The sequence below is a fragment of the Camelus dromedarius genome, chromosome 18 (assembly GCF_036321535.1).
Source record: "Camelus dromedarius isolate mCamDro1 chromosome 18, mCamDro1.pat, whole genome shotgun sequence".
In the NCBI taxonomy this organism is placed as follows: Eukaryota; Metazoa; Chordata; class Mammalia; order Artiodactyla; family Camelidae; genus Camelus; species Camelus dromedarius.
Window position 1 is genome coordinate 22,112,105 of NC_087453.1, and position 12,202 is coordinate 22,124,306.

At 55.4% G+C, this 12,202-nt stretch overlaps 1 protein-coding gene across 3 annotated transcripts in view; it reads right to left on the reverse strand.

Moving 5' to 3' along the window:
• Positions 1-1,855: 1,855 nt before the first annotated feature.
• HM13 (histocompatibility minor 13) overlaps positions 1,856-12,202 on the reverse strand; it is a 36,327-nt gene continuing 25,980 nt past the window's right edge. Inside the window, exons 9-13 of one of the 3 annotated variants that reach the window (XR_004130949.2) lie at positions 11,110-11,146; positions 9,090-9,192; positions 4,981-5,066; positions 3,076-3,277; positions 1,856-2,287 (exon numbers count right to left, since the gene is read on the reverse strand). Coding sequence is in view for 2 of the 3 variants with exons in the window: in XM_031434021.2 (XP_031289881.1) it covers positions 2,188-2,287; positions 3,131-3,277; positions 4,981-5,066; positions 9,090-9,192; positions 11,110-11,146 (473 nt within the window). In the remaining variant the exon portion in view is untranslated. The remainder of the gene's footprint in view (positions 2,288-3,075; positions 3,278-4,980; positions 5,067-9,089; positions 9,193-11,109; positions 11,147-12,202) is intronic. The other 2 variants (XM_031434021.2, XM_031434023.2) reach the window with 2 other exon arrangements.

The following is a 12,202-nucleotide window of genomic DNA, read 5'->3' on the forward strand; positions in this document are numbered from 1 at the left end:
CACCCACCCCTGCCTCTCCGGCGTGCAGGCCCAATCCGTGCCCGGCCTGGTGCCATTTTTCCATGGGACTCTGGCTGTGGCGGTTCACATCTGGAGTCTAGACTCGGAGGCTCTGCGGGCCGGGCCTACCGCCCGGGCTGGGCCACCGCTGCCCGCTGTTTGCTCAGCTGAAGCTGGTTAATTGGAATTAGAGTGGCCTCTGCGGTGCCGGCTGGTCGGGCGGGCCCTGGACGGCCGCTGCCGAGGTCTGTGGAACATCTGGCCGGGCCAGGACGGTCATTAGGTGGCAGGCGCCCGGCGCCACTGCCACCTCAGCCTCCGCCGGGGGCTGGCGGTGACTCAATGAGGCCTTTGTGGGCTCTGGGCCGCAGAACCAACCGCGCTGTGTGCCTGGGCTGCCTGCCCCATCTGCCGCCCTCAGAGAGGCCTTGTTCCAGGACCACACGGTCTCCCCTCTGGAGGTGGCTAGAGTCAGCAGAGATCTGAGAAGCCCCTGAAAGGGACCCCCTTGGCTAGGAGAAGCTTTTGAGATTTCCAACCCTTCCTTCCATTTCCCTGAAATCCAAGGCCCAGAGAAGCTGGATAACTCGCTCAAAGCTGGATAACTCGCTCAAGCATACCAGGCAGTGACTCAGACCCAGGGCTCTGCAGAGGAGTAGCTGAGTCCTTAGGAACTCCGGATTCAATTCAGATTGCTCAATGTCAAATCCATGTCTACGCGCAGGCTGCCTCAATTCTCTCATTTGCACAAGGGAGCTAATATGAGCACCCGCACAGCCCAACAGCATGAGAATTGAATGAAATCCCATATTGAAGTGCTTGATACCTAGTGAGACTCTTACAGTGATACTTCCCATTCTCTGCTCCTACTTGTCCTTTAGCTGCCTCCATACTGTCTGAAGGCCACTGTCATTTTCAGCCTTTAAACCTGGAGCTTGTACAAGGGAGAGCTCTGGGCTGGGTGTTGAAGGCCTGAAGTCTCAGGCCAGAGGCCACCCACTCCCACCTCAGTTTCTCCACCCAGTGACTCCACATCAGGTAGGCAGATGAGGGATGTGCCCACGCCTCACCTGGTCCACTGGGGGTTCTCCTGCAGGCTAGGGCTGCTGTATTCAGCAAATCTTTGGAGAAACCTGGAGCTGGATCTCCAGCTCTTGGGCCTGGATGGCCTCTCAGAAGCACTGGGCCCAATCCCCCCTACCCCAGCCTTTCCAGGGACCCTGGGAGTAGCTCCTAGAATCAGGATCTTTCTGGCTCTGTGGTAGTCATTTTGGAAAAAACCCTGAGAATGGGCAGAATGGGAACAGTGGGGCCTCCATCTCCAGTCCAAGGGGTCTCCAGCTGAAGCCATATGGACATCAGGACCAGGGAAACTGGCTCCTGCCAGCGGGGGAATAAAATCCAAACTTCCCTAGGGCCCATGAGGCCCTGCCCCTTGCCCTGGCTTTACAGATACTGGTCCCCTTGCTGAATTGAGTCAGTCTTTTGGTACCATGGCCGCCCCCTACTCCTGACCTTTCCCCTAGTAAGTGAGGCATCCAGCACCTGTCTAACACCCTCACTGCCCCCAAGTATTGGGGGGGGAACATGGTGAGGGAAATTGGATGGCTGGGGAGAGGGCCATGGGCCCCCTCTGCTGGCCAGAGGGCATCCTTGGGGTGCTGAGCTGGCATACTGGCAAGGGACCGGGTGGACATCCGGGACAGAGGGGCCCACAGGTCAGGGTCTCAACTCGGGCTGTGACAGTCCCCAGTTCCCAGGGAAGGGCTTACAGGAAAGCCTTTAGGTGGGAGGGTGACAGCTAGTAAACCTACTGCAAGATACTGGGTGAGAAACTTCCAGAAGTGCAGCAGCCTGCCCAGGCAATGGGATGAGTTTTTAATGTGAGGCAAAGTCAGTCCACAATACAAAAGTCTAAAAATCAGACCCACTTTTCCCACTGGCACCTGGGTGGGTGGGGACAATGGGGGGCTTCCTTTGCTAGAAGGGATGGGGAGGAGCAGAGAGGCCAGAGTAAGGGGAGAGGGAACCAGGCCCCAGAGGCCCCCGCTGGGGGGGACCCTGCTGCCCCTGCCCCTCTCCTGGAGCTGCCAGCCTCCGTGGCAGGACCCTCTGCCTGCGGCCTGTGCTGGGCGCCCCCATCCCCGCCTGCGCGGTCCACCCTGAGAGGGTCAGGCAGCAGCCGTGTCATTTCTCCTTCTTCTCCAGCCCCTTTGATGCTGAGGCCTCTGTTCCCTCTTTGGATTCTGTCACTGCTGCTGGATCCTTAGGGTTTGACTCCTCATAACTGATCAGAAAACAAAACAAAACAACACAACCACACTTAGAGGAAGGAAGAGCAGAATCTTTGTGTCCCCCTCCCCACCATCACAGGAAAACCTCTGCGCACACACATCCTCAACCCAGCGCCTTCCAGCACTTGGGCCGGCCCCGTTGTGCACCCTCCTCAGACAAGCTGCTCCCTCTGCCCTCTCAGTGCCTGGTAGTGCCAAGGGGTGGCAAGGACAGTGGCAAATGGAGGAGAGATTGGGTTTGGGCGGACCAACTTTAAGCTTCTGGAACCTTCCCCTGGAGAGTGGGGGAAAAAGAGGCAGCCGGATGAGGCTATGGGAGATGGGCTGCCACCCAGGGCACACGCCCTGGGGGGTGTTGCTCTAGTGGCAAGTGGCGAGGTGCCACTCTCAAAGGCAGACACTCTGACTTGGCTCTTACTATGGGCTTATTGAGCAAGTGAGTTCATGCTAAGGACAATACCCACATCTCCTCACCAGATCAACTCTGTGAGGCAGGTATGTGCCCACCTACAGATGAACAAAGAGAGGCTCCGAAAGACGACAGTGACTCGTCCAGGTGTACAGAGAGTGGGAACAGCACCTACCACCGCACGACCAGGGCTGCTGACGCCCACTCTCTCCTGTGAGCCCCTGAGGGCTGGTGAGGACACCGAGGTTCCGGAGCCCTGCGCCCCCACCCCACGGCTGGGGGCCTGCCTGGTGCTGGTGGAGGAGCGCCTCGTGCCGCCTGCCCCCGCAATGCTCCCTGCCCCGTACGCTGGAGCTGGGGTGTCTGCCCTACCTTGGGCCCCGGGGCAGTGGGGGAAGTGGGCAGGTGGGCACCCGCTGGGCATTACATGGCGCTGGGATTCTGCGGGCGCCGGCGGCGAGGGCCAGCTAGCTTCTGCTGCATGGAGTCCGCCAGGCTGGCTGGGGAGCCCGAGACTGTGGGGAAGTGGGTGAGCCTCGGGGTATGAGGCAGGATTTCCGCCGAGGACTCGTAGCTGTGTGAGAGACAGAGAGACAGAAAAGAGAGATGGAGAGGAAAAGACTAAGGGAGGACAGACTTGTCTTCCCAGGAGCAGGGAGCAGGACTGGGTCTTACTTTTATCTATTTCTGCACTTGCAAACTCTGTGGAAAGAAGTCAGTGTTACTTACAGAATAAAAAAGAAAAGATGCACCTAGCCTTGGGGGCGCTCTGCAGCTGCGCAGAGAAACAAGCCTACCCTTCGTGTGCACGTGCTGCTGTGGAGGCAGCTCTGAGATGCACCGTCATGTGAAAAATCAAGATGCAGAATGCTCCGAGAACGCCACCAACTGTGCAAGATGTGTGTACGCATGTGCTTTTAGGTGTAGAGATACCTCTTGAGTGTCGAGTGACAGAGACACTGTCCCTGGGTGGCTGGGGCATGAGGGGGTTGTCCCTGTGGAATTTTGAACCATGTGAATGTGTTACCTATTTTTAAAGAAGTAAATGATTAAAAAAAGGGGAGCGCCAATAAAGCCAAAAATAAAATCAAGAATAAGGTGGAGAATTAGGGAGAAAGAGGGACAGAAAGAGGTCAGAGCATTCACTTTTTTGCCTCAACCTAAGGACCTCCTGGTGGGTGGGGGGCAGAAAGGTGGGGCAGAGTGCCTGTGTGGGTGAACATTTAGAGAAACCAAGCACCAAACGGGTGAAGGAGGCACTCTTTGTCCTGGCTGGGGGCTGAGACTGGATGCGAGCAGAGGGGGAGGGTCGGTACTGAGCTCTGGGATCAGATTGGGTCCCACCCCTGCCCCCAAAGCTCTCCAAGATCTGCCCCCAAGTTCACCCCCAGCCTTGCCTCAGAGACCACAGGGCGCTGCCAGGCCAGGAGATATGGGCGGGCAAGCCGGGAGCCTGGGGCTTCTAGGCAGGGCAGGGAGGGCAGAGGCAGGTACGGGGGAGGGGTGAGTCACAGGTTCCCCTGAAGGCAGCCAGGTGCACAAAAGGCTCTGGCAGGAGCTCGAGGGACAACGTGGAGGCCAGGCAGGTGGAGCGGGCAGAAGGCCCCCAAGTGGGCAGCATCAGTTGCAGCTGGCAGCTATTTCTGGGTCCCTGGCAGGTGGGGCTGGTGCTGCCGGGGAGCAGACACCTGTCCGAATCATGCACGCCTTGGGGTCTGGGTGCGGCTGTGCACGGGTGTGGCAGGTGTGCACATGGCCATGGAGAAGGGTATGTGTGGGAATGACATGGAGAGAAACCAGCTTGCTGGGGGTTCCAGCCACAGAAGTGGTGGTACAGGGACTGACTCTTGACTTCTTATCTGGGGCATTTCCATCACACGAGGGTCCCCTCTATTACCCACGTGTGAACGCTGAGGCCAGGGGAGGGAAAGGACATGCCTGATATCCCATGGCAGCTGAGTCAGGATGGGAACCCAGGGCTCCTCACAGTGGGGCAGCTGAGGGGAGGGGGGATCTACACCAGCCAGTCCCGTCTCAAGACTCAGCTGGCATCTGGGTGTGACGGCTGCCTCAAGAGCCCCAAGGCCTTGTGCTGCCCTGGCTCCCAGCCCACAGAAAGGTTCTGCTGGTGCCGCAGGCCTGGCACCCACGTGCTGGTGGAAAGGGCGGGGGGCGGGGCTGGCGGTGGGAAGACATGTACAGGCAGCCCCGGCAGGCTCCACTCATTGTCGCAGGTGCACCTGTGCCGTGCAAAGGTCTGCCCCCGTCCCCTCTTACCTGAACATCTCCGTCACTTCTCCCTTGGCCAGTGCCACCAGGATAGGAAAGCCGATGCAGGCAGGAACCAAGTACAGGAGGGCAGGCTGTGAGAGGACAAGGCTGGTAAGGCAGTGCTGGGCAGGACACCCACTCAGGTCCCTGCCCACCACCCCACCCCGCTCCCAGGTGTGCCTGAGTTCAAGATGCAAGTCAGTGGCTGGGCCCAAACCCGGGGCTCCCGACTCCTAGACTAGGGCTGTTCCTCCCTGGGAGGGAATGCAAGAAACCCAAAGCGACTCAAGTGTGCAGGGCTTTAAGGGTGCTCCGGTGTCCGGCTGACAGCATCCTAATCGTCCCCAACATCAGATTTAAACATGCAGCCTCCTGGGTTGGTCCTATCCCCAGAGACCCTGCTCCCTAGGTCTGCGGCTGGAAGTTTGCATGTTTAACAAATGCTCCAGGAGACGCTGTTATAATGACGATGATTATGACAGCATAGCTTCTAGGTACAGGGCACTTGCTGTGGCCTGGACTGAGGTCACCCAGCTGGTCACTGGCTCCACCAGGATTCATGCCCAGCTGGTCTGGGCCCAGAGCCTATGAGGAGACTCCTGGTGAAGCTGGGTTTGGAGAACGGGACAACTACAGTAAGAGGCTCTGTTCATGTACTGTGTGCACTGAACTCAGGCCTCGGAGGCCTAGGTGGCAAACTGGGGACTGAACTTGGGCCTTCCAGACTCTACAGCCATCCTTTTTCTTGCAGCATCTGAAAGCTGGACGTCACTCTGCTGTTCAACCTTCTATGGCCCCCAATGCTCCTGGTATTGTGATCCCTGCTTCCTACGCCAACCTCACCTGCCCTGCCCTATTCTGGCCACACTGGTCCAATTTTGGTCTTGTCACCTCCAGCCACAGGACCTCTGCACATGCTGTTTTTGGGATGTTCCTCCTCCCTGTGCCTAGTTTCCTCCTCCTCCAGACCTCGGCTCTGCTGTTACTTCTGTGCGGACGCCTTCACTTGCATGGACCAGGCCCCCTGCTGCACGCTCTCGGGGCCCCCTGCAGTCCTTCCCAGCATTCTTCGGCAGTTTGGAAGGGAACATCTATGTGCCATTACAGCCTGGAGTTTCTCTTCTGCTAGGCTGTCAGCTCCGTGAGAGCAAGCTCCACAGCTGTCTGGTTCACTGCTGGATTCCCGGTGCTCAGAAGAGGGCCTGGTATTTACAGGCCTCCTCACAGGTGCTCACAAAATTAAGCCCTGTGCCAGAGAGGACTAGGGCGAGGGTGAGAGGCTCTCATTCCTAAGGCAAAGCCAGCACCTGGCTGAGAACAGGGCTCCCCAGTGCCCTGAGCCTGAGCCGAGCCATGGTGGGCTGTGAACCACACCACTTCATATATATTCTCCTTGTACCCAGTGACACGCTAAGCATTTGGATCTGAGTTTTACCAATGATGCTACTGAGACTCAGACAGGTGGAAATGACTTGCCTGAGGTCACACAGGGTGTGTAAGTGGCTGAGTTGGGTTTGAACCCGGGCAGCCAAGCTTCTCCTGCTGCATCAGTTCTTCACTATAAAATAGGCTTTGGGTCAAGAGCGACAGAAATCACAATGACAAAGGTCTATACAAGACTTGTGAGAGGCAGCCGAAGCAGCACTCAGAGGAAGATTTATAACTGAAGGTGCATTTATTAGAAAGACCTGAAACAAACAATATAAACTTTCAAATCAGGAAGCCAGAAAAAGAATAAACACCCCAAAAGTAGGTAAAAAAAACAATGCAGGCAAAAGCAAAAATTAATGAAGTAAAAATGAAGTAAACAAACTTATTAAAACTTCATTTCTGAAAAGTAGATCTCCTTATACCCATTTTTACAGAGGAAGAAACTGAGGATCAAAAAAGGAAAAAGGATCTGCCCTAAATCACACAGTGGGTCAGGATGTGGACCCAGGTTCCTCTGTCTCTAAGTCTAGTGTATTTTCTTCACCAAGACCAGACTGGCCAAAATAGAGGGCTTCCTGGGAGGAGGGTAGGCGGATGTTTGGCCCCACCAAGGGCTTAAATCCTCACTTAAGAGCTGGCACCAACTGAGGGGCTCCTCTGGGAAGTGAGTTTGCCAGTATCAGAGGGATACGAGCCTGTTCTCTGATTTCCTCTCAAGGCACCATGGATCTCTCCAAAGAAAGTGCTAAGGAGAGGCTGGGATGGACAGTTCGGGGCAGTGAGCTAGGGGTCAGGACTCCTGGCTCTCCATCCTGCCTTGGCTTTGCTGTGTGACCACAGATAAGCCACTTTCCTCTCTGGGCTTCCCACTCCTGCTGTACGATGAGGACACCTGATCACCATTAAGGGCCCTTCTAGGAGGCTGCTAGTTCCCTGGTTCGCAGTGGGTTTTTGATAGAGGCCAAATGGGTTGAAGACCACACAGGTAGACCTGACCCCTACCTAGGGAATTGCTGGTGCTGGAGCTGCCTATGTCTTGGAGAGGAAGAGCGACCTCAAAGAACAGGCTCCCCTGGTGTCCCAATTCCCTTCCCAAGAAAGATTTTCAGGGAGATGAGCATGTGGATGACTGGGGAGAACGGCTGGGCTGCTACTGGCGAGTAGCACAGGCCTGGGGCCGGAAGTCCAGGGCTCCAGCCAGGGCCCAACTTGACCTGCTGTGTAACCTGGGGAAGGCGCCTTTTCTCTCTGGGTTACAGCTTCCCCACAGAGAGGGCCACCTCTCCCACCTCTGCCCAGAGCCTGTGTGAAAGCTACCTTCTCTGAGTCTAGCTCAGGGAGAAGGCAAGCCTGCCACCTGGTGGCCACAAGGGGAACAGCTCTGGGCTTGGACCCGGATGGGGCTGACAGCTGGAGACCTCCAAGAGGCCCCCCAATCACTCTCTGTGCCCTCCTTGCCCAGTGCATGCCCCTCTCAGCTTGCACAGCTCCTGATGCCACTTAGAGCAGAGGTGAATGAGAGGTACTTCCCTACTGGTTCTTGGCTTCTCTAACTATGGGCCAGGGGACCCTGGACCTTCTATAAGATACTAGTATAAACTTCAAAGATACAGACTGTAGATGTGAAAATATCAAAGGACTAAATGTGTTAATGAGCAAAAGGGTTTAGCACAGTGTCTGGCACAGAGTAACTGGTCAACAGCTCTTATGATTAATTCAAAGGTGGCTCCTCTGTGGCCAGCGGTCTGGGGAGGGGGAAAGAGAAGGGGAGGAGGGGAGGGTGGAGAAGGATCAGCAGTGCTAACTGGGCCTGGCCTGGCTCAGAGCACTTTACTTGTATTAACTAATTTCATCCTCAGACAACTCCAGGGTGGCTACTATTATTTATGCTCATTCTCTGTTTTCAGGAATTGATAATGGAGTCTGGATTTACAGCAGGGCTCCCTGAGCCTCCACCCATACCGCCTTTTCGTGGCTGGGGGTTCAGAGCCTGGGCTTGGTCTCCACGTGGCACAGGCTTGAATCCTGGCTCCTCAGCATACTTGCCCTGTAGCCCCTGACCTCCAGCTCCCTCATCTGTTCACAGGACTCTCATGAAGTACCAAGCAGAGCCTGGCGCACGGGACATGCTCTTATTTCCAGCAGAGAGCAATCGTACCCACTCTCTCTCCCCTCCCTGGCTCACTCCGTGGCATCTCAGTTCCCATCTTGGCAGAAGGAGGCAGAGCCTGGCCCACCCAGGGAGGGAGTGAGGGGGTCCCCGACACCCCATCACTCATCTGGTGGCTGGACAACAGGCTGAGATATCCCCCACCCACCCCAATCCCGTTCTTCTGTCCACCCCCACCACCGAAGCGGAGAAGTCACAGACTCTTTCTAGCCACATCACAGCTGAGGCCACCCATGAGATGTGGGCAAGAATCTGCTGAGAGGATCCTGAGCAAGGGTCTGCCTTCCTGGTGAAGGCGGCAGGCATGGCTGGGATCCCTCTTCCTCCTTCTCGTCAGTAATGTGCACGTGCTGCCTGAGGCGGTGGCAGTCATCTCGCAACAACTGGGGGGAAAGGCCAAGAGCATCGCAGACCTGCCTGCTTTGCCACCACTCTATTGCTCATATGTGTGACAAGTCAGTCCCCGTCACCTGCAGTGCAAGCTTCCCGACATGCTGAGTACAGTCCTGCTCACCTGGGCGTGCTTGAAGATGTGCATGATAAAGATGGTCAGGCCCAGGCCGAAGATGTAGGCTGCAAAGCTGGTGTAGAAGTAGGTGTGGGTGTTCTTCTTCAAGCTTCAGGGACGGCGTTGGGGAGGAAGAGGAGGAGGGTTAGACAGAGGCACAGGTACGGCAAAATCCCTGCTGAGGAGAGGAGCCAGGGAAGCCCTGGGGGCTGTCCGGGGAGGCTGGGAGCTCTGGGCTGGAGGCTTGGAGGTGGGCGTGCACTCTGGTACTGCCCCAGCTAAGTGTGACTTGCCTTCTCCCAGCCTCTGTTTACTCAACTGCAAAATGGGAAAACCACGAGCCATCCCCCTGGTGGCTGAATATCAAATGCTATAACCTAGATCACTGGCTGTGAGGCTTAGGCCAGCATAAATATCACCTGGAAAGCATGCTAAAAAAAAATACAGAGTTCTAGGTCCAGTCCCCAGGGAGGCTGATGTAACAGGTCTGGGGATCTGCATTTTGAATCTGATATAGGTGGGTCATGCTTTGAGGATCACTGATATAGAAACTGTAAAGCTAAATTATTTCTTCTAAGTGCAGTAGATCTAAAAGTTCAGTAGCTCCCTGTAAATACTAAATGGATGCTGACCACGTGGATAAAATGCCAGTGGCTTTCTGGGCATGAAGATTCATCCAAGTTCAGCTTCAGAAGAGCTGACCCACAGGCAATCTGGCACTGCCATCACCTGACTTTGCTTTTCAACGCCAGCTCAGGACCTCTGCGTGTGCCCGCAACGTTTGTACTCCTGACCCCCTTCCCTCCTGGCTCTGGCTGCTTCTGAGCCTGGAGCTGCAACTACACTGACAGTTGTCCTGCTGGAGAGCTGGGAGAACAACAGACTCCCTTCGGGAATGGTGCACAGATTCTGGGACCAGCTCTGAAGGGCATGCTTATCCTGCGAGTCCAGGCCAGCAATGAGATTCTTCTTCTGAGGGTGCTGGCAGCTGAATCTATGTCTCCAGCAAACGGCCTGGACACTCTCGAGGGATTCACTCTGTGTCACCTCTGAACAGCCAAGAGCAGAGCAGCTGGCACAGATGTGCTTTTGCATACAAATAGGCCAAGTCCCTTCCGAAGGTTGTCAGTAAGCCCATGTGCTCACAAGGTCTGGAGGGCTGGTACCCTAATAACCCAGATCTATGTGAGTAGGGAAAAGTTTCACGTGCAAACTGGATTTCAGGCACCGAGTTTCTCACTACCACTGTCGACATCATTCCTGTTTTTGCAACTACTGGGCACAAGGAGATTATGAAATGTTCAGAAACCACCCTGAAATTAAGCACACAGAGCAAGCCCTCCACTGGGAGGCCTGGGCGCCACCTGCTGGCGGCAAGCCCAGTTGCTCAGCTCTGTTAACATGATACTACCTTTTCTGTTTTAAGTGGTGGCTCAAGTTGGCCCCCCTCCCTCTCCCTTGTGCTCACTTTCTACAATGAACTGAAAAAAGTCTGAGTAAGCAGAGGGTGGGGAACAGCTGGAGCAGCTGGGACATGGTGACCTGACCCAAGCTGATAAAAAACGATAATGATGACGCCTGCGCCTGCAGCTGGATTTCCCTGAGAGCTGCTGAGGTCAGCCTGTGCTCAGCACTCCCTCGGTCAGCCTGAGGTAGCAGCTTCTGTTTACCACTAACTCCAGGATGAGAAATCAAGCTCAGAAAGGTCACTTCACTTGCCAAGGTCACACAGTGAGAAAAAGCACCATGGTACCACCAGGACCTTCTGGGTTTAAATCTCTTGGCCTGTGACTCATATATAAATGTATGTATTTTTAAAGCCACAGGCTCTTTGAACACTTAGAACCTCAAAATGAAAAACACAAATAAAATCTGAACTGTCCTGGCCACTGTGGGGATGGAGGGTCTGGTCCCCCAGGTTACCTCCTTTGGGCTCCTGCAAACTCAAGAACCCCAGAGAACCTCCTTGCTCAGGGAAGGCCCCTTGCTCCTGGAAGCTGAGGGTTAGGGCTCCTACGTAGCTCACCTGATGTCAAAACGCAGCAGCAAGGCGATGAAGATTCCTGCGGGGAGAAAGCCAGGGTTAGACGGTGGTGGAAGTAGGGTCGTGAACCAACACGCAACTGCATCCCCAGCCTCAGTCCTGAGTCCCCAGTTCTCAGTCATGGAGCAATCATCGGGACCAAGGGTGTGGCTAATGATACCAACTGCCAGCAGAAATCCTGTTTCTCTACCATCAGGCCACCTGGAAAAATGAGAAGGTCCCTGGGACCACACTGACCTGGCACCTCCCAGCACCACAGCATGTCCCACTGGACCCATCCACTCAAACATTTATCGAGTGCCTAAGTACTAGGCACTCCAGGCAATACAGGGGGAAGCAAACCCACTGCTCTCAGAGCCCAGCCCCAGGGGTGAGGGGTAGGCATGCTGATCGAATATTAACAAAAATCAACATTAAGACTGTAACTGTGAAAGGGTACTTCCTGTGTCACGGGAAGGTCTATCAGGGGACGAGACTCAGGTTGGGGGGAGGTAGGGAGGAAGGAGGGCTTCTGTGACAAAGTGACACTTGCCAGGGATATGGAACAGCACGTGCAAAGGTCCTGAGGAAAGAGGGCTCAGGAGGTATGGCAGGGGTCAAGAAGCCAGTAGCTTGCAGCCCAGAGGAGGAGATGCTGGGAATGGACCAGTCATATAGGGCCCCATGGGTACGAGAGGAGTTGGGTCTTCATCCTGGGAGTAAAGGGACACACTGGAAGAGGTCTAAGTGGGTGAATAACCTAAACAGATTCTGAAAAAGACCCCCGTGGTGGCTGCTTGGTTGGAGGGAGAAAGAGGAGGGGCAAGCCCATCATTAGGAGGCCTTGTAGCAGCTCGGGAGGGGATGGTTAACTCTGTCCACCCGCTGTGCTCTTCTTTGCACTCTGAAACCCAGCCTGGACACCCTAGAAGCCTGAGTCCTCATGACATAGCCAGCCAGTCCAGCCTCTGTATGCTCCACAAACATCACATCCATCTGTGCGTCTGTCTCCCTGACTTTGGCTCAGAGCAAGGGCTGAATGTCGTTGAAAACAGGCTCCCAGGAACCAAAACATTCCGTGCCGATCAGAAGCACT